This window comes from Eriocheir sinensis, chromosome 40 (assembly GCF_024679095.1).
Source record: "Eriocheir sinensis breed Jianghai 21 chromosome 40, ASM2467909v1, whole genome shotgun sequence".
Classification (NCBI taxonomy): domain Eukaryota; kingdom Metazoa; phylum Arthropoda; class Malacostraca; order Decapoda; family Varunidae; genus Eriocheir; species Eriocheir sinensis.
In genome coordinates this window covers 15,453,842-15,480,009 of record NC_066548.1, presented here as the reverse complement: position 1 = coordinate 15,480,009, position 26,168 = coordinate 15,453,842, and the positions used below count along the sequence as shown (strand labels likewise).

Sequence of the window (26,168 nt, the reverse complement as noted above, 5' to 3'; positions counted from 1 at the left end):
ATGTTGGTACTCTCTCTCTCTCATAGGACTTTGGTGACGTCACCCTCAAGGTTAGGGTGAGAGACTGTTGCCGTACATGCAGGTCCGTATTCTTCGACCCTTTGGACTGTCTAAACAAATATTTCCAGTGGCCACAAAGTAGATTAGACTGGTTCTCATGAGTGTTTTTCACATTCATAGTGCAGAAGCCTTGTCAAACTATCACTATATAGGTGGTGAAACTTTAGCATGTGGAAGTACCTGCAACTTCAACGAAAGCCTTATCATATCAAAAGCTCCGAAATGTTTTAGAATATGATCCGTATAGTCGTCCCACAACATACCAGCAGGGAAGATCTAGCGGTCTTGAGTGAGGAGTGAGGATATTACGTTGGGTGAGTCCAAATATGCAGCAAGTTTTTATACATATCAGTAAGACTTATCGTGACAGGTTTAGTTTTAGAGTTGTTGAGGTTTTACTGAAACTTCTACGTACGTGCATGGGATGAGCATCAGCAGGTTAATATATATGCTCAGCAGGTTAATATATATATATATATATATATATATATATATATATATATATATATATATATATATATATATATATATATATATATATATATATATTAAGATTCATAGGGCCCTAAGTGGGATTGTTTTGGGGGCAAGTAATATACTACCTCCTTATTTGGATAATGATTATCTGGAAACATCAAGAAATTCATAATTTGAAAGAGGGATAAATATTGTGAACCCCTTATAGACAACGGAGCCCTTGAGGTTTTTCAAATATCGCATGTATCTAAAAACTTCTCTGAATATTGGCCAGTTAGTCAGAGAAGTAGAAGAGCAGATTATCAGTAAATTGCATTTCAGATTATTGCAGCTGAATTAACTGTTACAGCACCAGTATCAGTGCATCCCCGGTAGGAGGAACGTGCGGTATGTGGCTGGCGGTGTTGTTGTTTGGCCTGGTGGTGCTACTGCTGAGGCACTACCTCACCACACCCAAGGACTTGCCGCCTGGTAAGTGTTCTCGTCCGAGATTTCTTCCTCTTTGCCTTTGACTTTTCCCTCACGTATGTAAGGTATCCATTGCGATCTAAGTTTTCTCCTTTCCCTCAACAGTCGGTGCATCCTCATTTTCTTTTCGGTCATCCTCTTCTTCCTTTTGCCTCTCAATTTATTTTTATTACCTTCTTTTCATGAATACGTCGCTCCACCTCGTAACATGTCCTTACCACTACAACATCCTTTCCTGTAATTACGGAGATATTTCTTTCCTCATCATTGTTGTTCTTATGTGCTTATTTGTCATGCTTGTGCCCTTCCAAGGTTTCACTTTCATCAGTCTAAAACATCGCCATAAATCCGAGGAGAGGGTGCATGGGTATAGCGCGTGCACCTGGTAAACGCCTAGTTATTTACTGGTACTTCACAATAATTCAATCCCGTGATATTATGTTTGCTCGCCGGGTTGGAGCGACTTGACCTTTAATGATTAATGATCGTAGACCCCAACTATATAGCTCAGTATGATGACTTCGCTCGACTCCCGAAATCATCATCACCAGTCCTATTAACTCCTAATAGTTAACAATATGAATATGATGGCCTCAAATTTCCATTGCTCATTACCATTTTTCAAATCATGCGTTTGTGTCTTTCAGTTCCATCATGTTGAACAGGTGAAGCCAAAAGCAACATATTGTTATGCCGGACGTATTACTTGGGTCCCGTGTCGCCGTCACAAGAATCCGTGGGAGGGAGATATGTAAACACTTTGCACAACTTCTGAAGTTTAATATTCTTCCTTAGTAGTACACTTAACTCTTGACTCTTCACTGGCCACTAGCTTACTATGACTCGGACTGTCCCCTCTCGCCCTCTTCTCCTATATATATCCAGAACAGTACAGTCTAGAGCAGGGCTACTCAACCATTATGAGCAAAGGTCCAGTTAGACAAGTACAAATGTATGCAGAGATCCGATTAAATATTGTAGCTGGACCCCAGCTCCAGGAGTAGCAAAATATAATTTTACATTATGAAAGTTCTAGCGATGGATTCTTGCAAGTGTATTTCCTTGACTGATTGTAGGGCCTACAGTCAGGCAAGGAAATATACTTGCAAGAATCTATCACTACCAGGACCATGTAAATCAGTTATATTTTTCTACTGCTGGAACTTGGGGTCCAGTTACAACACTCATAAGGTCCGGATTCGGACCGCGGGCCGCCAGTTGAGTAGCCCTGGTCTAGAGTGTTACAGTATATTTTAGATCATACAAGAACATGTAGCAAAAATATGTGCGAGTTGGCAACACTTCCCGCCTGGCGCCTGGCCGCTAGCCCCGCCAGTGGAACGCCAGCATTCGTCGAGCCAGCAAGTCTCCTGGCCACTGAGCCAGCTTATAGACTGTGGAGTTGCTCGCTCGGCTCCGGCTACGGGTGCAAGATGCACCCGTGCCCCCCGACCGCTGGGCAGGGCCTCATGGCCTGTCGCCGAGCCACTCTGCAGGGCTCCCCCATAGCCCATCATGCCAGCGTGCATGAGAAAATAAAACAACAACAACAACAGCTAGCCCCGCGGGCGCGAACGGGGCCTTGCTCCCCGCCCTCCTGCTCGCTCCTCCCGGAGCCTTCTAGAGGCCCATGGACGCCGGGGGAAGCTTCCAGCACAACAATATGAATCATTCCACTGTTTTTTCGACAGACATTTTGCAACAGCCTGTGAAAGAAAAATACAAAAAACTATAAAAAAAAACATACTGGTACGCATATACATGATTTTTATGGAACAGTATCTGAATAATAATAATAATGATAATAATAATAATAATGACAATAATAATAATAATAATAATAATAATAATAATAATAATAATAATAATGACAATAATAATAATAATGATAAATACATTTGTGTCATTCCTAAATCACTTAATTGGTACCAGAACCGGTCCATGCTACCTTAGGAAAACCTGTGCTAACGGCATCCATAAATAAAATGAGCTTCCATGAGAAAAATACGAAGTGGTATTATGACCCCAACGAAAACTAAGCTTTACATCCCCTTGCCATCATTAATTAAGCCTACCAACCCATAGCTATATTATACCTATCACATCTTGTAATAATTAGGATTATGATAGATATGGCTCATACTTAAAACGGCTAAATATGCATCCAAACACGTGCTGTAAACTGCAATAATTATGTATCAAAAAATAAATACATGAATAGTAGATTAAATACTGTAAAAGTAACTTACAAAATTAAGTATTTGAACAAAAAAATAAAGGCTAAAGGACTATCCTATGCATTTGAAGATGCAAATGCAGATTACAATGTTTTTATCCTTATAGTATTTAAACATCTATTACTCAATCTTGGGCAGAGAAGAGAAAATGCATACAGAGGAAATAATTATGAAGACGATCACAATGACAATGTGAAGAAGGGATGGACGGAGGTATTGGGCTAACTACAACTCACTGAGCTCAACTGTCATTCAGTTCAAAACACAGTGAAAAATAGCAAGATCTTCACTGGGTTGCCAAGCCAAATATTTTGGGTGGTTTGATGTTTTTCCTCATATTTACAACCACACATAAATGTTTTCCAAATATTATAATATCTATTTTAAAGAAGAAAAAGTAATACAACTGAGTGCTAATCACTCTTAGATTCATGAAATAACACTGATTATAAATACTGAATAGGAGTTCTCGTTATAATGTATCATTCTATCTAACCATAAATTAATAGATCAAATATATAGTATCATTCAGAGATAGAGTTCAATACCCCCATTATTTGGTTCCCATACCCCCAAGGGGTATGAATGCTCCCAGTTAAGAACCCCTGCTCTAGTGTATCGGGCTGGTTACATTGGTCTTGGTCGTAATCTTGGCTGCTTCCCTATCTCAATCATTGGCAAACCTGGAAATTTCTTTATTTGAAGATATTTTGTCCATTCTTTAAAGTTTTCATGGAAATGTTCGAAGGAAATATTCAAAGATATCTGGGCAAAGATGAAGATAAGAGTGCTGTGGTGAGTTAGCATATCTCTTGGTGATAAGAATGATAAGAATAAATATATAATTGTGTTGACCCGAGAAAAAACAAAGACTTTCAAGGCTGTGAGGCAGGGCTCAGGGATCACACGACGGGGACGTGTCTGCCTCCCATGTCGAGGGCCGGATTCAAATCCCGGGAGGAATGTTAGGAATTTTTTTTTCTCGAATAGATCTATTTCTCATTTGTTTCGTGACACTGAGATTTTGCTAGTCGTGTGTAAAGCCTCGTCTACATTATGCTTCATGCAGATCTGTATGAAGTGTTGTGTTGAACGCACCTCACCCCCATGAGCAGCAGGCAAGGAAATGGATAGTGTGGGTTGTTTCGGGAAACATATTTCTTTACTTGGCACATCTGCTACATAAGATAGATTAATTTTGCTGACAATATTTGACATGCAGTGATTGTAAAACTATAACGCAACTTTCAAGACTCGATAAGGTAAACAAATTAAGTAGATATGGTGAGTAGAAATCAGAGAATAACATTTGTTTATACCACTCTACACTATTGTCTCCTCTTATATCGCACTTTATATGATATCTGAAAGTACCGTCGTATTCAGGAGGATTTTATGTAAGATAAATGTTTTATTAAAAAATCGATTCCATAATTGATAATTGCTGCAAATTTCGATACAAAATTAAAATTAGTATAAACAATAAATGTTTTTCTCTGACTTCTACTCACCGTAAATATTTTTTTTCCCTTATCGTTTTATATTTGTACAATTATTGCTTAATCCAATGATGTCAACAAAATTTACCTGTTTTATGCAACAAATGAGCTTAGTAAAGAAAAGTGAATATTTCCTGAATCTAAGCTAGTGTGTAGGGCGACGGAGGCAGTCACACCAAAGATCTTATGCATGATAAGATGCACCACTCGTGGTGACTCGCGATAGCTCCAATGTGACCTAAGAATTTCACTTGCCTCAGACCAGAGGCACATTTACTAAGATTCAGTTTGACTCCACTCTGGGTGAAACACTTGAAAAGGGTGTCCAGCCTCTTACCTAGAGTGTCAAAATCAGGAGCCCATAGAATAACATCATCCAAATAGTTCCTTATCCAGCCTTGTTTAATAAGGGGAGACAATATTGTGGCCATCTGACGGGGAAATATAGCTGGACTGCAATTTAAGCCGAAAGGCAACCTTTTGAACCTGTACAAAGACACACCGTCACTGAAGGTGGTAACGTCTCTGCTCTCCTCGTCCAGCATCACCTGGAAGTAAGCATCTTTCAGGTCTAATGTGGCAAAGTACTTGTTTCCTGATGCAGTTTCCACCAACTCTTCCAGCCTGGGGAGAGGATAAATGTCAGTAGTGAGGTGGCTGTTCACTTCTCTATAATCAAGACACATGCGTTTACTGCCATCTGGCTTGGTAACAAGGACAATAGGGCTTAGCCAAGCTGCCGTTGAAGGTTCTATTATGTCCCTAGCTTCCATATCTTGTAGGAGATCTGCTATTATCTCTTTTGCCTTTTCCGGGTAACGGTGGGCTGGTTTTCTAACAGGCGTTGGATCACTAATACCAATGTTAACTGGGGGAGATTGAATGCATCCCAACTCATTTTTGTCCAATATGAATGTTAGGTGATGCTCCTGGATCACCTCTGCCAGGAGTTGCTGTTGCTCTTTTGATAAATGATTCCAATCTTGCTTTTCTAACAGAGCCCTAAGTTTGTCACGCCTGTCCCCACTCCTACGCGGCTGATCTGAATATGGGAGTAAATCGTTGTGGATGACTGTGGTGGATTTTACGTTACTGCTGTCTGGGATTACTTGTTCCTATGTCCCCAAAAGTGTCCCAGCTTTGAGTACTCTGTTACTTCTTCCCTTGTTCTCTATAAGGCATATTATCTTATTCTCCTCATTTACTGTGTTAATGTAAGGGTAATTCAGATTACTAATACCATGATGAGGGTAAACCATGATGGACTTCCCTTTTGCAGCCTTCGCCTCTAATGGGTACAAGTGGGACTGATAAGGAGGAATGACAAGCCTTTCCCTCACTCTGAGCTGGTTAGGTGTTTTAACCCTTTGATTTTCCCTGGCAGCAAGGCTCTGTACTCTCTCCACCTTGCCTGGTTTCTTTGTTACTCTGGACACAGGATAGGTGGCATTTCCCCACAGCATAAGACGGTTAGACTGATTCCAGGTGAGGCTGGCCTGTCCTAAAACGTCACAGCCCAACAAAACATCTGAATCTAAGTAGCTTCTGACACTACTGGGAACAACTGTTTATAAATTTTTTCTTCTCCAACCGCTATCTCGAGCCAGGCCATTCCCACAATACGTAGAGGGGTGCCAGTCACTCCAGCTAGGTTTGGTGTTTCTTTCCTGGTATTGACCTCCCCACCTTGTCTCTCTACTACTGATTTCTTTACTAGCGTGTGGCCACTGCCTGTGTCAACTAAAGCCTGCACGATTCTCCCATTTACCGCGATGGATATTATCGGGGAAGTATTTCTTATGGATCTTAGTCAGTGTGAGTTAGATTGGGGCTTCTTCCCTGGACAATTTGGGTGCCCACGTCTACAGTACTTTCGTAGACAATCAAAACAATGACCTGGTGGTGGGCTGCGTGTACATTCACGCTGGTCATGGGAATTACTGCGGCAGTAGGAGCAATACCGCTGTCTTCCCGAGGTGAGGCGCTCAAGCTTCTTTGAGAGTGTATCAAGTTGGTTTTTAAGCTCCTGGAGCTCACTCTTCGACTCAGATTTCGGGTTAGTGGCTTCTGGGGCAGGTTGCTCCTTCTCAACTCTACCTATTGTAGGGACATGCTTTGCAATTATGAACTGTCTCTCGTGCTCCACTCGGTCAACAAACTTATTGAGGGGGTAACTCTCATCCAAAAAGCCTTCTACCCTTCCTTTTGCCTCTGTTGGCAATCCACTCCACAATTTCCTTTTTATGGCCTTTTTTTTGTTAGGGAGGGTGTCACTGGGGAACTTACTTTCGATAACAGCATATTTGTACATTAGAGTATTCACAAACCTTTGTGGGTTGAGAGCCCAGTCATACTGATGGCTCTCAAAATGCTGCCAGGCCCTATCAAGAGTCACCTCAGCAGCAAACTGGGTTTTTAGGAACTGTTTCAGATCCTCCCAAGACTGGCAACTACTTTTCCCCTGCTGATTATGAATGAGCATGGCAAGCTCTGAACTAACTCTTGTTTTAGCCACCTGCATTCTATCCCCATCTTCGGTGGTACATTGTTCGACAAGGTCAAAGAAGAGACTGAGTTTCCCTGCAGCCTCTAAATCATCCAGTTCATGTAACTGCAGGATGGGTATGTCCCTGGGCTTAGTAGAAATAGTTTTGGGTGGGGGTGAGCTTCCTACTTCTGTCTTGAGAAGGGTCTCATTACCTAGTTGGCTAAGAATTTCCCCCTGTGCAATAATAATATCCCCCAGCTCTTTCAATTTGTTCTCAAATTCTACAATCCTCACTTCTGGCTTTTGGGGTCCTCCTGTTGCCCCTGGGGACTAAAGTTTTACCTTGTCTCCAGGCATGTTGACAATTTAATTTCACTTCTACTGACACTAACTCTCAACAAGTGAAGCCCGTCCCGAGCCTGTTGTTCACACTATCAAAGTAAATCATCCCACCGCTGCCACCATTTTGTCGTGCCGTTCATGGTCACTCTTTTAATTAATTATGTAGGTTCATTATACCTCAAAGTAGAATTAATTGTTGATCATTTAAACCACGGAGTAAAATTAGTAGTTTATTCACCCAGTCTTATAAGGCACCATTATCGCACACAGGATCATCACCTGCCCAAGTAATATAGGTAACGCGACTTTAAGAATGTTACTTGAGGTAATTATTGTTTAGAGATTCTGATCTTACCTAGACATCTTACCTAGACGGGTTCCACGAGAAGGGAACCCCACAAGTGCCAACACGCCAGCAGAATACATATTTGTGTAATTACTCTTAACACTAAAATTATTAAGCCGCTGCTGGAATGTGTGTTGACTGTACTAAGTAGAGCCTAGTTATAAAATATAATGACTTATATGTATATAAGTGAAATAAGTATTTATATTTATATTGCTGTAAGTAGAATAAAGTAATTTAGAGTTAATATGTTCTTTGACCAGAGTGTTTAGGAACTATAGTTAAAATGAGATCATATGAAATTATATATGAGAATACATTGGTATTAGTGTGTAGGGGTTAAAATTCGTATAGCCTTTGACCAAGGTACTCTGCTAGTTTTCTCTTAAATACAGTTAAGGATGTTGACAGGATAACTGTGTCTGGCAGGCTATTCCACAAAGCAATCACTCGGACTGAGAAGTATCGCCTATCGTATTTCTGTGTTGCTGTGGGGTAGAAATATTCTGTGTGAATTTCCACGGGTTCTAGATGATGTCTGGAGGGAAAATAACTCAGAGGGTTGCACAGAAGAGAGGCCATTGAGAATCTTCCAGACCTTGACTATGTCAGCTCTAAGCAGTCTGCCATCACAGAAAAGAGACCCAAGGCATCCAGTCGGGAGGCACAGTCAAGATGCGAAAGTCCAACAATCTCCTTGGTCCATAGTCGTTGGACTCTCTCACGCATGTCAGTATCATCTACATACCCTGTGTGCCATACAACTGAACAAAATTCCAGCACAGGATGGATATGAGAGGTGAGAAGAGATTTCATAAACTCAGGCTCACGGTTAACTGTGCTCTTAAGTAAATTCGACGAAATTCCTGCAGCTTTATTTGCAAGAGAGCGTATGTGGAGATGAAACTTCAATGAAGTATCAACTTGAACCCCTAAATCTGATGCAGACTGCACAAACTGTAAAGGATTTCCTCTAATCAGTCAGAGTACGGGCCAAGATTTGGAGCAGATCCTCGGCAGAACCTAAGAACACGGGTCTTGTCCGAGTTGAGCCTGAGCCCCCACGTGACACCAGTAGGTCTACATCTCTCTGCACAGAAGCAATATCTAACAATGTAAGAGAAGGCATAGTCTTATTTATCTTTTGGTATATTTTCAGATCATCAGCGAAAGTTTTGTATTTACAGGTTAGACCGTGAGCCACAAAGCTAATATAAATGAGAAAAAGGGTTGGTCCAAGGGCAGACCATTGGGGAACTCCACTAGTTACATGCGTAGAATCACTCTCAGAACCCCCAACCACAACCCTCATTACTCTACCGTTCAGAAATCCGTGTATCCAAGAGAGTAAGGGATCCCCTATAGGGCCTATACCGATGTGGGAGAGCTTACTGATCATAATGTTATGATTAACAAGGTCAAACGCTTTACTAAAGTCAAATAGTATAAGGTCGACCATATGCCCCTGATCAAGCCAGCAGGTGGCGTCATCATATGTTAGAAGGAGCTGATCATCAACTGAGTGAGCCTTACGGAAGCCAAACTGATTAGAATCTAATAAGTTATTATTCACGAGAAAAGATGTCAGATTGTTCACGATAATACGCTCGAGACACTTGCAGGATACTGAAGTGAGACTTATTGGTCTGTAATTAAGAGGGGAAGAACGCATGCCTTTCTTAAAGATGGGGACTACTTGGGAAGACTTCCAGACTGATGGGAGTTCACCAGTCTGGACTGACTGATGGAAGAGCCAGAGAAGGGGGTATGAAAGGGATGAGAAGCAGTGTTTGAGCAAACAAGGGTGGATGCCATCAGGCCCCATACTGCTGGAAGGATTTAGATCACGCAGAGTATTGGCGACATCAGACAGATTTATAACCAAGTTATTCAAGTTACCTTCAAAGTGCTGGTGCTCTACTGGGTTGTCAGGGGCACTGGTAGAATATACAGAAGAGAAGGCCTTAGTAAACAAATCTGCCATTTCTGGGGCAAAAGAACTAATTTCACCAGAGGGTTGTTTAAGGGGTCCTATAGTGGGTCGTCCCACTTTCTTGTTACGGATGTAAGCATGAAACAACTTAGGCTTAGTCTTTAGGTTAGAGATCAGGTGGGACTCATAGTCTTTCTGTGACTGATAGGAGTAGCTCCTATACTCATAGTTAGCATCTAGAAAAGAGGACAAGGGTATCTGGGCGACATCTGAATTCCTACCCCATGACTGTTGCACTGCTTTATAATGAACCCATGCATTGTGACGCCTCCTGACCAGTTCAGCCGGTGGCTTGGATTTCCAAGGGAGTAAGGGGCGGTCACGGGCCACTCTGCTAGGAACATACAGTGAAATCATTGCTTGCAGTATTTCTAGAAGTTGACTGTAAGCAGCTTCCACAGACATGTTTGAGAACTCGTAAGCAAAGTCGAATTCCAAGAGAGCATTATTCATGGCTCGATAATTACCCATGTGCCATAGTATAATTGACTTTGGAGTCTGGGCTGGAGTGAGACCATGAAAAGTATAGATAAAGGATATAGGGAGGTGATCACAGTTGGGCAAGGGAGGATGGAGCTGCACCTGAGCGACCCTGTCATGTTCCGTGGTAAATACCAAGTCAAGAGTGTAGTCCGCTCTTGTGTTAGTAGGCTCTGTCACCCACTGATGAAGACCAAGAGACATAAAGCAGTCAAGGAAGGAGGTGTCATGGGCAGTAGAGGCAGTGGGCACGTCACACCAGTTAATACCTGGTAGATTGAAATCTCCCTCAAGGATTAATTCCTTACCAGGAGCAAAGTCCTCCAGGAATGATTTAAGTTCAACATCATGTAGTTGAGAGTTTGAGGGAGGCCGATAAGCTGCTAGAATATATACACCATAGGAAGGCAGGTGAACTCCTACTAAGTTTCTGACTGGTAGGTCCAGCGCTAAATATGCAAAAGTGTTGCGTATATAAAGGCAGGTACCATGTTTGGCAGTGGATGCTGATGTATCTTTACGCACTATGTTATAGTTGGGAATGGCAGCGAAAGAATCAGGAACAGAAGGAAGAAGCCACGTTTCAGTAACAGCTAAGATATCAATCTTGTTTTGAGACAGAAAGTATGAAACTAAAGTTAACTTATTACTAATACTATTTACATTGATCTGAGATAAATTTACTGTGGTAAAGGGACAGAACGGGACACAACACCACCGGACGGGTGGCCATGCTGGGCACCGCCACCAGCGTCACGAGAGGCAGAGCCAGCAGAGCCAGCTCCAGCCCCCAGCTGGCCGCTGGCAGCAACCACAGAACGCTGGCGCCTAGCATACAGCTCTTGCCTTTGCATATATGTTAAATCTCTGTTGAAATAGATATGCTGACACTGTTCGTTGGTCCTCAGCGAACTGGCTTTCTGAAGCAATTCCTGTCTTTTGTCCATATTTACACATTTGACTCTATAAATTCCTCGTTCACGATTGATGCAGTACATATCAGACAATGGGACAACGGAACCCACAGCCAAAGTAGCAGCCTGATCTGTCTTTGCCAAGGCCTCAGCGTAGTTGGTGGCCTTGGTGCCCCGAACAATCAAGGAGTCCTTCCTCTTTCTCCTCTCCTCCATCTCAGTGATCTCCTTCCTGATCACAAGGCTAACAGAAACTGAGTTGAGGTTAGTCTCTGTAGGAATTTGCAGTGCTGGGTTAGGGGAAGTCCTGGCGCCAGCAGCAGCCTGTGTAGTGGTACCCTGAACACTGATCATGTTGGTGACCTGCTCAGTGAGAGATCTTACAGAGGCGCACAGAGCTCTAACTGTCTCGTGTAGTTGCATCATGGCACCGTGGTTAACATTTCCACCCCCAGCACCAGCAGAGCCCCTAGAGATACTACCACTATTTACCCTACAACCTGTACAGACAAACAGTATCCCCTCACCACCAACATTCTTAAGTGCCTGGATAGCAGTCTGGGGTAGGCCCATACAGATTGTTGAGTCATGAAACCACAAAGGGCATCTATCACAGCCAATAGAATCATCATTAGTCTCACCTTCACACGTTGCGCAGTGGCCATCAGTACAATAACTAAGGTTGCTATTGATTGAACTATTCACACTGACATTAGAATCACGCTGGGTGTTGTGCTTACGAGTGGGGCTCCCACCTGTACCGGCACCGCGTCCAGGAGCCAGCCAACCCCGAGCCATGGCGACGAGGTAGGAAAAGTCAGGTCAGCAGGGGCACAGCAGGTGGTCCAGGTCACAGGTAGAGGCCAAAGGTCACAGGCAGAAGCCAAAGGTGGAAGCCAAAGGTGATACACGCGCACAAGGGAAGCGGCATGAACAGTCTCATGGGCAGTCCAAGGACACACAGTCACCAGCAGTATGTGTCCCCGCCCGCAGGTCACGAGGAAGGAGTGGCAGGGTTTTCAGGGGTCAATACAGTGCCTGGTAAACCAATGGCCGCGTCGCTCAGCAAGGCATCGCTCTGGTGAGCTAAGGGTCATAGGACAGGGTCCACTTATTAGAGGTTAGCTTACGTATCTTACATCACTAATTACACTTGTAAATACTGTAACGGTCCAAATGTGTATTCTTCTCATATCATCACCATCATCACCATTGTTTTCTTTTATCATCTTCATCACCATCATTTCCTCATATTGTAACGGTCCAAATGTGTAATGAGTGAGTGAGTATGGAATGCAAGTGAGTGAATGACTATATCTTACAACAAACGAGCAATAGAGCGGATGTGTGGACGGGTGAACGAGTGTGTGAGATAAGTAGAGATTATTGGCGTGAATGAGGGTGTGAATGGATGAAAGACATTTCTGAAATCCTCATCTCCAGTCTCGAACCCTAGAGTGATTATTAGTTAGCAAGCGATAGATTATCTAGTTGTAATGCAGAGGTCAGGGAGTACAACGGGGAAGTGGAGAACCATATAAGGAGGTCACGTGAGGAAGGGGGAGGAGCTTAACTGGGAGAAGACAAGACGGCAAGGCAGGGCGAAGCGAGCAGGCAGAGAGTGAGCCGAAGAGCCGTGAACAGGACGCACGTTTTTCTGAGGGGGTGGCTGGACCGTCCATCACAGCCCTGTGAACACCACCAACCACCATAAGCACGGCAAAGGCGAGGCAAGGCACAGCAGAGCACAGCAAGGCGAGGCAGAGCAAAACACAGCAAGGCGAGGGGAAACAAAGCACGATTTGGCAAGGAGAAACAAGCAGGACAGGAGCAGCACCACCACACGCCTCAGCTCAAACCACGGTCCACCTCCACGGCCTCCTCAATCACGCCTCAGCTCATAACCACCTCCACGGCCTCCTCAATCACGCCTCAGCTCATAACCACCTCCACGGCCTCTTCAACCACGCCCCAGCCTCATAGCCACCACCTCCACAGCCTCTTCAATCACGCCTCAGCTCATAACCACCTCCACGGCCTCCTCAATCACGCCTCAGCTCATAACCACCTCCACGGCCTCTTCAACCACGCCCCAGCCTCATAGCCACCACCTCCACAGCCTCTTCATCTTCAATCTCGCCCAGCCTCTTAACCAACACAACCCCGGCCTCGTAAAGAACGCTGCTACACTCACCGGCCCCGCAGTCTACACTCGTCGTCCCCGTGTCTTACTCTTCCTCCCTCCTGCACCAGTCATCACTTCAAGGGTTTTCAACACAGATAAGCATTCAAATGTTCCCCAATCTTCCTAATAGATAGTTAGGTTAAATAATATTCATTTATGTATGTAGCCATTTAAATGTCACTCCACTAACCTCCCAAGGTCTGTAATTATATTCATACACAAGAAAAGTTATTGAGTTACTGTAAGTGCTATAATTTAAAGCCTGTCAACCTACCATTTGGGCATTACTGAACACACACACACACACACACACACACACACACACACACACACACACACACACGTTAGTGAATTATCACCACTCCCCCCTTAACTAAACATTGTCTCAGAGTGGTTCATACGGGAATCCACTCACCTTCCATAATTACCGCACTAAAGGTAATCATCACAACCCAGAACGAGTGTTCACTTGTCCTGAGGCTTGTCTCAACATCATTGACAACCGCTCGGAAATAGCCAGACGACCCCGCTACCACATTACCATCTAACCAGTGGCCGTCAGAAGGAATGTAGCGTTGCCTTGAAAAAAAGACGTTATAATACCACTGAATACGGGTTAACATTAACACCGTAAACTAACATGCGCACATGGCAATAAGTAGCACCGACATAATAATTGTTTCCACCCACACGGGGAAACACAGACTCCACCATTCCACACCTTAATTAAGTCCTAACTAAAACTAGTGAGTGTTTGCGCTTATCCATTGTTACCCCTGAGAACGACACACATACCACCCTTTTGGCCTCTCCTTCCTTCTTCTTCTTCTTCTTCGTGGGTGTTTTATGGGGCTTGTTAGGCTGTGGGCCCACAGCCTCAAGAGCCCCGTCAGTGGTAGTTGTTATCAGGAGTTGTTTATTGTGTTGGCCGTCCTGTCACCAGGGTGGGAGTTAGATCCTGTCGAGTTGCCCAGACTTCTGCAGGAAGGTTTGCGTGCACTTGAGGGCGTGGAAGGCAGTGTTGGGGCTGAGGGCGTCGCTGCCCAGCAGGTCCTCTAGGGTTGGCCTGTGAATACGGAGACTGGTTAAGGATGCTGTGAGGGTGGTGCGAAGGGAGTGGAATCTTGGGCAGTGGAGGAGGTGTTGTTCTGGTGTGTCAGGTTGTGTGGGGCACCATGGGCAGTGTGGGTCTTGGACTATGTTCAGTCTGTGCAGGTGGGCGTTGAGGCGGGTGTGCCCAATCCTCAGACGGGTGATGGCTGTGTCCAGGGGGCGACTGGGGGAGAAGGGGCGCCAGTGCCGGGCGGGGGAGTGTCTGTAGTGTCCGAGGGTGAGCTGTCTGAGGTCAGTCGTTAGTCTGTGTTGCCCACGATGCCTATGTGGGAGGGGACCCACTGAAGGTGGACCCGTCTGCCCCCGGAGGTTACCCGTGCCAGGAGGGAGTGGATGGCAAAGCATAGTGTGTGGTGTGTGTGAGGTCTGTGAGTTGAGAGGAGTTGGAGGGAAGTGAGGGAGTCAGTAAAGAGGGAGACAGACTGGTGTGGGGGAAGCGTTGTCGCTGCTGTGAGGCCTTCCCTGATGGCGAAAAGCTCTGCCTCAAGGATGGTGGTATGGGGTTGGAGTTTCCAGTTGGTGGAGGTGTGTAGGGTTGGGAGGTATATGGCCGCACTAGTGGAGGGAGGGGAGGGAATATGGGAGCCGTCTGTGAATATGAAAAAGGTGTCCCTGTATTTAGTGGAGAGGAGAGACAGGAAGAGGGCCTTCCCCTGGTGTGGACAATCTGCTTTGGTCCCAGGTGTCTGAAGGTCCAGGGAGATGAATGAAGGAAGGGGGAACCATGGACCTAGGGGAGAGAGGTGTGCAAGGGGGGAGAATGGTGGAGGGGTGACAGAGAGAGCGGTGTAGATAGAGAGGGCTCGAGTGATGAATGGCGGGTGAGCGCGGAAGGCCTGTGGGGAGGAACGAAAGGTGAAGCAATGGGACCCCTCTTCCACCAAGGTGTCAGCTAGGGCCCCTATGGCTGTGTCAGGAGGAGGGCTGGGGGGGAGAGGTGTGGAAGAGGTGGTCTAGGAAGGAGGGCCTGTTGTCAGCCCTAAGGGACCAACTCGGGCGGCCTGGGGCCGGGGGGGGCGGGATTAGTGACGGGAAGGTAAGGATGACAGGAAGATGGTCGCTGCCGATGTACGGCCCGGTGGTGACGGTGGTGAGGTGCAATGGACCACTACCAAGACACAGGTCAAGGGTGGAGGCCCTGGCTGTGGCGGGGTCAATTCGGGTGGGAAGATCTGGGGGGGTGAGGAGAGAGAAGGAGGCACTGCCGGCGAAGAAATCCACTAGGAAGTGTCCGGGACGGTTCTGCTGAGCCGTGAAGAGGGACGGCTCCCAATGAGTGTGGTTGACATTAAAGTCACCCATGATAAGTGCAGGGGAGGAGAGCTGATTGAAGAGGTGGCGGTATTCTAGTGTTGAGATGTCCTGACACGGGTTGTAGAGGATAAGGACGTCAAGGGGACCCGAGCTGAAGGTGACACGAACTCCCATGAACTCTAAGTGGCCTCCCGGGTAAGGGGTGAGGGACAGCTAACAGGAGGGAAGGGGCCGCCGGACCAGCAGCAGGAGGCCTCCGCCCACCGCTCCAGTTCGGCGGTCCTGCCGATAGGGAAAGTAACCAGGGAATGACGGGGAGTAGGGTTCAGTGAGCCAGGTCTCACAGACGCCAATGAGGAGAGGAGAGATGGAGGAAAGGTAAGTTTTGAATTGTGGGAGCTTGTAGTAAAGGGACCTGGCATTCCAGAAAAGAAAGGGAGATGTTGGTGGAGGATTCACGGTGAAAGGGAACCAAAGAAGGAGATGAGGGAAGGAAGGGTTTTTGAGAAGCAATCTGAGAGGGAGTGGCCGGCGGAAAGGAGAGAGCAGAAGGTCAGGATGACCGGGGCGAGGTTACAGATGATGGAGGTGAGTGAAAGGGGCGCGGTGTGCTGGGCAGCAGTGTCGGCTGAGTGAGGGGTTGGGGAGGAGGCGGGGAGTGGGGCAGCTGGTAGGTGGGAGATGGGCTGGAATGGAGGTTGGGCGTGGTGTGCCGGTAAGAGGAGGAGTGGTGATGGGCTGTCAGGGAGGGCCTGGGGAGGGTCGAGGGGGTGGTGGGGTAGGGGGTGGGCGGTATGGGTGTGCCCTTCAAGGGGAGCGGGACCGGGGGAGCTATCAGCAGGGGGATCGGGAGCAGGGGCGTAGATGGCGTTGGGGAGGAGGGTGAGGACATTGCTGGCCGGGCGACGGCGGGGAGAAATCTGTGGCTGCGGGGGGTGGGTGGTGGACCTGGAGTTGGGTGGGGGTGGGCAGGGTGAGGTGTTTGCAAGGGGAAGCGCGGGAGGGAATCAGTGTTGCCGAGGGGCTGTGGGGGCGGGGTGGCGGAGCGTTGTGGAGTGGGCGCGAGGGTGAGGAGACGGGGGGTGGGACGGACAATGGCGCTAGGATGGTGGGTGGAAGGGGTTGGCTCCAACGCTCCGGAGGCAGGTAGCAATGGGGCTGAGGGGGGGCGCTGGGGTGGTGGTCCCGGGCGAAAGGATCCAGGATTGATCTCCCGCGTCCGCTGCCGGGACTCAAGCACCGTCAGGTCTCCTTTATTAAGGCTGCTTTGTATGTCTTCTGCCGCTGCATGAGCTGGGCAGAGTTTGGAGGTGGACGTGTGTGCGCCCTGGCAGTAGAGGCAGCGAGGGTCCTTTGTGCAGTCCTTTGCAGCGTGGAAACCGCTGCAGGTGCGGCACCTGACCTGGCCCCTGCAGGTCCCTGTCCCATGCCCGTATGCCAGGCAGTGGTAACACTAGAGGACTGGAATGGTATGGGGCCGCACTGTATAGGCCGTACTGTCGATGGCCACATGTGTTGGAAGAGGGCCTTGGAATTTAATGCGGATTGCCAGGCCCCGGGCTCTGGCACCGTCAAGGAACTTGCCAGGAAGTCGGCATATGGCACTTGGGAGGGATCGGGAGCCCCCCAGAACAGTCAGTTTTTCTAGGATGGCACTGTCAGGCAGGGCAGTGTCGACCGGGTAGATTCGGCCGTATGTATGTTTGTTGGCTGGGTCAGGGTCAATCACCCGGCAGCGGACGGGCCAGTCCCCCAGGGAGGTCACAGACTCTGGGGACTGGGTTAAGTTGTCAAGGTTCGCAACCTCGAAGCGTAACCCGTACCCCCCGTGTGTGATCTGCAGGGTCTCCTCGATCACTTTATTCTTTAAGATGGAGCCGTGCAGAGCACTGGCCACCTTGGACGGGTGGATGAAGCAGCGGGTGTGGTTGTAGGAAGAGAGGCATACCACTAATGGTGCCTTGCCGGTGGGGTCACGCTTGTTGGGAAGGGAAGGGTAGGAGTGTGGCCAGGGTACTCTAGGGGTTCCCCGGGGGGTGGATGAGTGAGGGGGTCCGCGGGGCCCAGTGTGGAGGGCAGGGTGGCGGGCGGGGTGGTGAGCGTGAGAATGGGGTCAGGAGAGGGAGGAGAACCATGATGGTGTTTGGGTTCGCCGGAGGGTACATCACCAAGTGGAGAGCGAGGCCGTTTGAAGGAGGAGGTGGCGGAGTCCATCTGTTCCGCGGCGGGCGGAGGTGGTGGCCTGGAGACGTCGTGGGAGGCCTCAAGCAGGGGAGGTTGGTGGGCGGAGGCGGCCTCGCGGTCTCCTCCCGGATCTGACGACATCCAGGGGTAGTCAGGGGTGTCGCGCAGAGCTAAGGGTTGTTTGGGGAAGCACTGTGGGCCGGGGCCCGAGGTGAGAGTGGTAAAGCGGCAGACTGGGAACAAGGGACCTTGTTCCAAGATGGCTGCCCGTTATCGGCCCCTCCTTCCTTCCTCTCTTTACACACCCTGCCACAGGCAATTCCCCACAACGCAGCTTCAAAAGTGTTTACTGCTGCATGTTGGCCTTGGTCTGGGCGACGCCCAGCTTCCCATCAGTCAGGCTTGCCTTTGGCGAACCTGAAAGGGCGATGTCGCTCGTGAGAATCCCCGTCTCAGTTATAGTATTATTACGCCACCCCCCCACACCCACCATCCACGGGCAGGCAGGTGGCGTAATCCCCAGAACAACCACATGGGCACCAGTCACTCAGAGCGGCCCACACAGAACACCGAGGGGAGGAGGGAACGAGGCAGGCACAAAGGATACACGTTCAACACTAAGTTCTAGTTTAATGACAGGTTCCTCACACAGTACAGCAACTTTCAAGGGCACAGAACAGTTAGTTAATCAGGCACAGTACAGGGGCACGGCAGACACGCACACCGGAAGCACACAGCTCGCGAGAGGAGCACACAGCTCAACACTCTCCAAGCCCAGACACGCGTCTTCTCAACTGCCCCTCAGCCACCCTTGCTCGCAACAGCCGACTCAGCACTTCATGCCCGGCGGCCGGTGGCCCCGGGCTCCCCTCTGTCTTTCTTGTCCCAACAAGTAGAGTTGCACCACGCTGAGCTAACATTGCATCATGCTACAATTTCATCACATTACACATACAATCATTCACATACAGCACATTCGTAACACTATCCCCTCCTTCAAAGGCAGTCGACCCGGCTGCCCCAACATTCAACAAACAAAACACATGAAATAAATCAAACTAATCAGTCCCCTGGGACATCACTAAAGTCTCTTAACCATCCCGGCCGACGCCTCTCTCGCCGAGGGCGCCGCTGGGGAGATGCGGGCGGCGGCAGGCAGGCGGTGGCACCCAGAGCGACGTCGTCGGCCCCAAGTCCTTGCCCAGGGTCGTCACTTACGTCAGCCGCTTCGCTCGCACTGCCCATGTTCTCGTTCGCCCCTTGGTCGACCTCTGACACGTCCCCTTCGCTGCAGCTGGGGCTCACGTCCCTCTTGCGCCGGTCGTATGTCTCCTTCATTTCATGGCCTGGCCTGCCACCTTGAGCTTGCCCCGTACGCGTCGGTGCACCTCAGCCAGGCTTTCCTGCAGTGCCGCTGCGAAGCCAGAGGTGACGGTGGGCAAGCTCACGTCGGGAGGCCGCCCCGTGGCCAAATCCACCGGAAGCCTGAGCTCTCGGCCGAACATTGAACACAGAAAAATACATGCAATACACATAAATCAGTCTGTCTTCCACCACGTCCTCCACAGTCTCTTCTCGCGCCCCCAAGGGGCTCCGCCTGTCAGCCATGCCGTTGACCAGCCGCCAGTCCTCAGTGGGCTCTTCCACGCCATCCGCTCCACGTGACGCTCGGGACAGTCGACACCAGCTCCTGGCCTCCACCCTCGGGGCAAGGTGCCCTCGCCCGGCTGTGACTACCTCCCCACGCAGCCATGCTCGAAAACCTCCTAGGAGCAAAGGGCACCTCTCCGGTCACCCTCTCCAGCTCCCGTCCGAGGCCACCACGAGCCTTACTGGCCTGCGTCAGATAGTCGAGGCCCAGCAAGCACGGCTCGTCTCGATCGGCGACGTCCATCGGCCGGCGCTCCACAGCGCTGCCTACGCCGATACGAGCCTCCACTGGCCCCTCCAGCAGCACACACTACCTCGGGTCAGGCCATGCCGAGCACTCCTCAGCCCCCGGTGTCCACTGTCACGCGTCGTGGCTACAACCGCTAAGCCACCCACTGGCAACACGCTGGTCGGGCGGCGGCAGCTTACACAAGGCGGGGCCCGAGGGCGGGAGACGGCTGGAAGTCGGCTCCCTTCTCCAGCCCGTCCGCGCTTCCCTCCCGCGCCGCGTCCTTGGGCCTGGGATAGGCACTCAAGCGGTGGCCTGACTGGCCACAGTCCTTACAGCGCGGCTGGAGGCCGTCGGGGCTCAGCCGGTCGAGGGAACGCGTCCTTCGCTCCCCCAGGCACCGACTGCACCTATGCCCCCTCTTGCCACAGCCCCCGCACGAGCCACGGAGACCCTCCGGGCTCGCCTTCATCGACGCTGCCTTCATCTTCACCTTCGCCATCCGGCCCCGGAAGTCATGGCAGGGCGGGGCGGCCGCCGCTAGGCCGCTGGTCGTCGTCAGTGCCCCCAACTCCAAGGCCTTCGTCAGCGCGTCGTCGGTCCACGGCAGGGGGTGAGAGTCCTCGTCAGTCTCGTCCCTCAGCGCCCGGCAGTCCGAACAGAAGCGCTGCGTGCCGTCCTTCTTCATATCCAGGACGACTGCTGAGGGCCACGGACTGTCTGTCCGCTCCATCACCCCCTGCGCCGCCAGCTCGTTAACGGCGCGCTGCAATTCCTCCCGCCTGGCCGGCACGACACGTCTGGGCGGGCTCTTGATGGGCACACTATTTCCCGTGTTGATGCTATGCTTCACCAACCCCGTGCAGCCCAGTAGGTCCAATCCACCCCCGCTGAACACATCCGCGCACCGAGCCAGGGTGTGGCGCACCTTCGTCTGCGCCTCCGTCAGGTGAGCGGCGCTCCGGTGCGCCGAATCCTCCAGGAAGTCGGGCAGCGGCCTCACAGCGGCCGACTCCTCGCTCCCCGACGCCTCCTCTTGTTGTTCCACCTCTTCGCAGGTGCCCAGCTTGGCACCAGCGGGTACTTTCCGAGCCTCGTCGGAGGAGTTAGCCACCAGCACCGTGACTGACTCCTCCCCCGCTCCTTCGAGACTCCGTCCGGCTGCCACACCACCAGGCAGCTGCAGGCCCTCCGTGGACTCCACCGTGCCTTCCGCTGGCATCGCGTCCGACCGGCAACACAGGACCCTGGCCTCCGTCCCCGGGGCAAGGTGCAGTCGCTCCACCGCGACTACCTCTGCACAGCCGACCTTCGGGAGCAAAGGCGCCTGTCCGCGCAGCCTCTCCAGCTCCCGTCCAAGGTCGGCACAAGCCTCGCCCTGCGGCAGGTAGTCGAGGCCCAGCACGCACGGCTCGTCTCGATCGGCGACGTCCATCGGCCGGCGCTCCACAGCGCTGCCTATGCCGATAGGAGCCTCCACTGGGCCCTTGGACTGCACGCAGTGCCCCGTGACGCCACACAGCCTCTGTGGCGCGTCCTGCTGGAGTCGCGTAGCGGCCAGCATGTCAGGCCGCCCCAAGGTCCTCTCGGTGCTCCCCACCAAGCGGCCGGGCCCGTCCACTGAGCCCCGTAGCGCTGTTGTCAGCTGCAGCGCCTTCTCATCCTCGCCCCAGCCCTGGGCAGCAGCTGGGATCTTGAACTGGGCCTCCCATGCCAACTTCCCGTCGTGCCCCGCTGGCTTAAGCCTCCCTGAGCGCCGGGAGGCTGGGGGGCCGCAGAGAAGAGCGGGCGGACCACGTGGGCTGCAAGCCGGCCGGCATGGCGGAGAGGGAGGCGGTGAGAGAGGCAACGAGGCAGGGTTAATGGGTCCGACTCCAGCACCAGCTGGACCCAAGGGAGCGGCTCCGACTGCTCCCCAGCCTCCTGCAGTCTCCACCGGCTCCGCCACAACGCCACCAGGCTTCAGGGGCCCTTGCCAGGGGCCCCACGCGGAGCCCCGCCAGTCCGCCACCCGTGCACCCGCCGCCAGCACACGTGACGCTTCTTGTTCCTCCTCGCACCACGTTGCCACCTCTCGCTGCTGCCATGGGAGAGAGAGTGGACTACGTGACCTGCGAGCCGGCTGGCATGGAGGAGAGGGAGGGGGTGAGAGAGGCAACGAGGCGGGGGCTCCCCAACCTCCTGCGGCAGCTACTGGTTCCGCCACGACGCTACCAGGCTCCAGGAGTCCTTGCCAGGGGCCCCAGATACGCCCCTGCAGGACCGCCGCCCCGGCGCTTCCTGCCAGAACTGAGCCTTCTTCCTCCGCGTGCGACGGTGCCACCTCTCGCAGCTGCCTCTCCGCCTCCCTCAGGCCTTGGACCTCGCCTTCCTGGGTCCGCACCTCCAGCAGTTCACTCTTAACGCTGTCGCAGGCCTTGTCGGTGTACTTTTTTTTTTTTGTTTTTTTTTTTTTTTTTTACAGCAAAGGAGACAGTTCAAGGGCACAAAAAAAGTAAACATTAATAAAAAAGCCCGCTACTTGCTGCTCCTAAAAAGAATCCAAAGAGGTGGCCGAAAGATAGGTCAGTTTCGGGAGGAGAGGTGTCCTGATACCCTCCTCTTGAAAGAGTTCAAGTCGTAGGCAGGAGGAAATACAGATGAAGGAAGATTGTTCCAGAGTTTACCAGCGTGAGGGATGAAAGAGTGAAGATGCTGGTTAACTCTTGCATAAGGGCTCGGATAGTATAGGGATGAGCTAGAGTAGAAGGTCAAAGGCAGCGGGGCCGCGGGAGGGAGGCGGGTATGCAGGCAGCAAGTTCAGAAGAGCAGTCAGCGTGGAAATATCGATAGAAGATAGAAAGAGAGGCAACATTGCGGCGGAATTTAAGAGGTAGAAGACTATCAGTATGAGGAGGAGAGCTGATGAGACGAAGAGCCTTAGCCTCCACTCTGTCCAGAAGAGCTGTGTGAGTGGAGCCCCCCCACACATGAGATGCATACTCCATACGAGGGCGGACAAGCTCCCTGTATATGGACAGCAACTGTGCAGGGGAGAAGAACTGGCGGAGACGGTACAGAACGCCCAGCCTCGAGGAAGCTGATTTAGTAAGAGAAGAGATATGAAGTTTCCAGTTGAGATTTTGAGTTAAGGATAGACCGAGGATGTTTAGTGTTGAGGAAGGTGATAGCTGGGTGTTGTCAAAGAATAGGGGATAGTTGTTTGGAAGATTGTGTCGAGTGGATAGGTGGAGAAACTGTGTGTTTGAGGCGTTGAAGGACACCAGGTTCTTCTTGCCCCAATCGGAAATAATAGTAAGGTCTGAGGCTAAGCGTTCTGCAGCCTCCAGCCTTGAGTCGTTAAGTTCCTGAAGGGTGGGTCTTCTATTAAAAGAAGTTGAATAATGCAGAGTGGAATCATCGGCGTAGGAATGGATAGGACAGTTCGTTTTGGAAAGAAGATCATCAATGAACAACAGAAAAAGAGTGGGAGATAGGACAGAACCCTCTGGGACACCACTGTAAATAGATTTATGGGAAGAACAGTGACCGTCTACCACGGCAGAAATAGAACGGTCAGAAAGGAAACTGGAGATAAAGGTACAGAGAGAAGGATAGAAACCGTAGGAGGGTAGTTTAGAAAGCAAAGATTTGTGCCAGACCCTATCAAAAGCTTTTGATATGTCCAGCGCAATAGCAAAAGTTTCACCGAAACGGCTAAGAGAGGATGACCAAGAGTCAGTTAAGAAGGCTAGGAGATCACCAGTAGAACGCCCCTTGCGGAACCCATACTGGCGATCAGATAGGTCAGAAGTGGAAAGGTGCTTTTGAATCTTCCGGTTAAGGATTGATTCAAAAGCTTTAGATAGACAAGAAAGTAACGCAATAGGACGGTAGTTTGAGGGATTGGAGCGGTCACCCTTCTTAGGTACAGGCTGTATGAAGGCATACTTCCAGCAAGAAGGAAAGGTAGATGTTGACAGGCAGAGGCGAAAGAGTTTGACCAGGCAGGGTGACAGCACGGAGGCACAGTTTTTAAGGACAATAGGAGGCACTCCATCAGGTCCATAAGCCTTCTGAGGATTGAGGCCAGAGAGGGCATAGAAAACATCATTTTGAAGAATCTTTATAACAGGCATAAAGGAGTCAGAGGGGGGATGAGTAGGAGGAATATGCCCAGAATCGTCCAGAGTGGAGTTTTAGAAAAGTTAGAGAAGAGTTCAGACTTAGAGATAGATGCGACGGCAGTGTTGCCGTCAGGACTGAGTGGAGGGAAAGATGAAGAAGTGAAGTTGGAGGAGATGTTTTTGGCTAGATGCCAGAAGTCACGGGAAGAGTTAGAGAAAGCAAGGTTTTGACATTTTCTATTAATGAAAGAATTTTTGGTTAGTCGGAGAGTAGATTTGGCACGATTTCGGGCAGAAATGTAAAGTTCATAATTAGCATTAGTTTGCAGGCTCTGGTACCTTTTGTGAGCTACCTCTCTATCATTGACAGCACGAGAACAAGCGTGATTAAACCAAGGCTTTTTAGCGTGAGGAGTAGAAAGAACGAGGAATGTATGCCTCCATTCCAGAGACAATCACCTCTGTGATGCGCTGAGCACACACAGAGGGGTCTCTATCCTGGAAGCAATAATCATTCCACGGGAAATCGGAAAAGTACATCCTCAGGTCGTCCCACCGAGCTGAAGCAAAATGCCAGAAGCATCGCCTCTTCGGTGGGTCCAGAGGGTGTACAGGAGCGATAGGACAGGATGTAGAAATAAGATTGTGATCGGAGGAGCCCAACGGAGAGAACAGTTTGACAGAATAAGCAGAAGGGTTTGAGGTAAGGAAGAGGTCTAGAATGTTGGGCCGATCTCCAAGACGGTCGGGAATACGTGTAGGGTGCTGGACCAACTGCTCTAGGTCGTTGAGGATAGCAAAGTTGTAGGCTTGTTCACCAGGATGGTCAGTGAAAGAGGATGAAAGCCAAAGCTGGTGGTGAACATTGAAATCTCCTAGGATGGAGATTTCAGCGAAGGGTCAAGATGTGCTCCACTTTAGAATTCAAATAGTCAAAGAATTTTACATAGTTGGTAGAGTTAGGTGAGAGATAAACAGCACAGATGTATTTAGTAATAGAATGACAGTGAAGTCTTAACCAGATGGTGGAAAATTCAGAAGAGTCAAGGTCGTGGGCAAGAGAGCAAGTGATGCCTTCAGGGACGAGAGACTGCTCTGGAGGACCTCGGCAAGATGGCGTGCCTGCTCGTGTGCCCTCTCTTCTGCCCTCTGAGCCTGCTCGCGTGCCCTCTCTTCTGCCCTCTGAGCCTGCTCGCGTACCCTCTCGCTATCTTGTAGACGTCACTCAATGGAGGGGGACGGGCTCAGCAGAATGGCAGCTGCATGAACCCGAAGATGGTGACGTGAGGGTAGACGGGTCAGCCAGCGAGACGGACAAGCTGTGTCAGCTCGGCGTGAAGACTGGACCGGGTAGGATGGACGGAGGCTCATGCAGACAGAGTCCACTTGGCTGCAAGGCTCCCACTAGTTGAGAGGCAGGCGTCGGACGCTCAGAGGTCCTGTACAGCTCAGGGGTCAGCTCCACTCTGGTTCTCCTGCCTGGTAACCAGCCGACATGGACTCGCCTCGACGCCACGTGGAGTTAGTGACGCCAGGGAGTGAAGCCCGAACGAGACGGTATCGCCATTGGAGGAAGCCTTGGGACGGCGAGTGAAGCAAGGCAGGGTTAACGAAGCAGCAACGCCACACTGCCGGCTGAGCAGAGAACAATCAATAAAAGCACGAACCACATAATTATCGTCGAGTGTAAATACCAGTGTGTGTGTGTGTGTGTGTGTGTGTGTGTGTGTGTGTGTGTGTGTGTTAGTTCAGCCCTCACACCTATTGACATCCCCCTTATTAAAGCCCTTCATCCACTTATAAACTTCGATCAGGTCTCCTCGCAACCTTCGCCTTTCTAGAAAGTGTAGATTTAAATGCTTCAGTCTACCTCATAAGGCAAGTTTCTCACCCCTTGAATATTTTTGTCATCCTTCTCTGTACAGATTCCAACATCTTGATATCCATTCTATAGTTGGGTGACCAGAACTGAACCGCATAATCGAGATAAGGTCTAACTAGTGCTAAGTAAAGTTTGAGGATGACTTCAGCGCTCCTATTGCTTACGCTTCTTGAGATGAAACGCAGTAATCGTTCGCTCGATTTTTAGCCTGAATGCATTGAGCTCTAGGACAGAGGTCAGTGCTCACTCAGACTCCAAAGT

General features: G+C 50.0%; 1 protein-coding gene across 2 annotated transcripts in view; it reads left to right on the top strand.

Moving 5' to 3' along the window:
* The first annotated feature begins 271 nt into the window (after nt 1-271).
* LOC127009403 (cytochrome P450 2L1-like) overlaps nt 272-26,168 on the top strand; it is a 62,451-nt gene continuing 36,554 nt past the window's right edge. The window contains exons 1-2 of one of the 2 annotated variants that reach the window (XM_050882479.1): nt 272-374; nt 887-1,008. In XM_050882479.1, coding sequence (XP_050738436.1) covers nt 927-1,008 — 82 coding nt within the window. In that variant the 5' untranslated portion in view covers nt 272-374; nt 887-926. Of the gene's footprint in view, nt 375-858; nt 1,009-26,168 lie in introns of both variants that reach the window. The other variant, XM_050882480.1, reaches the window with a different exon arrangement.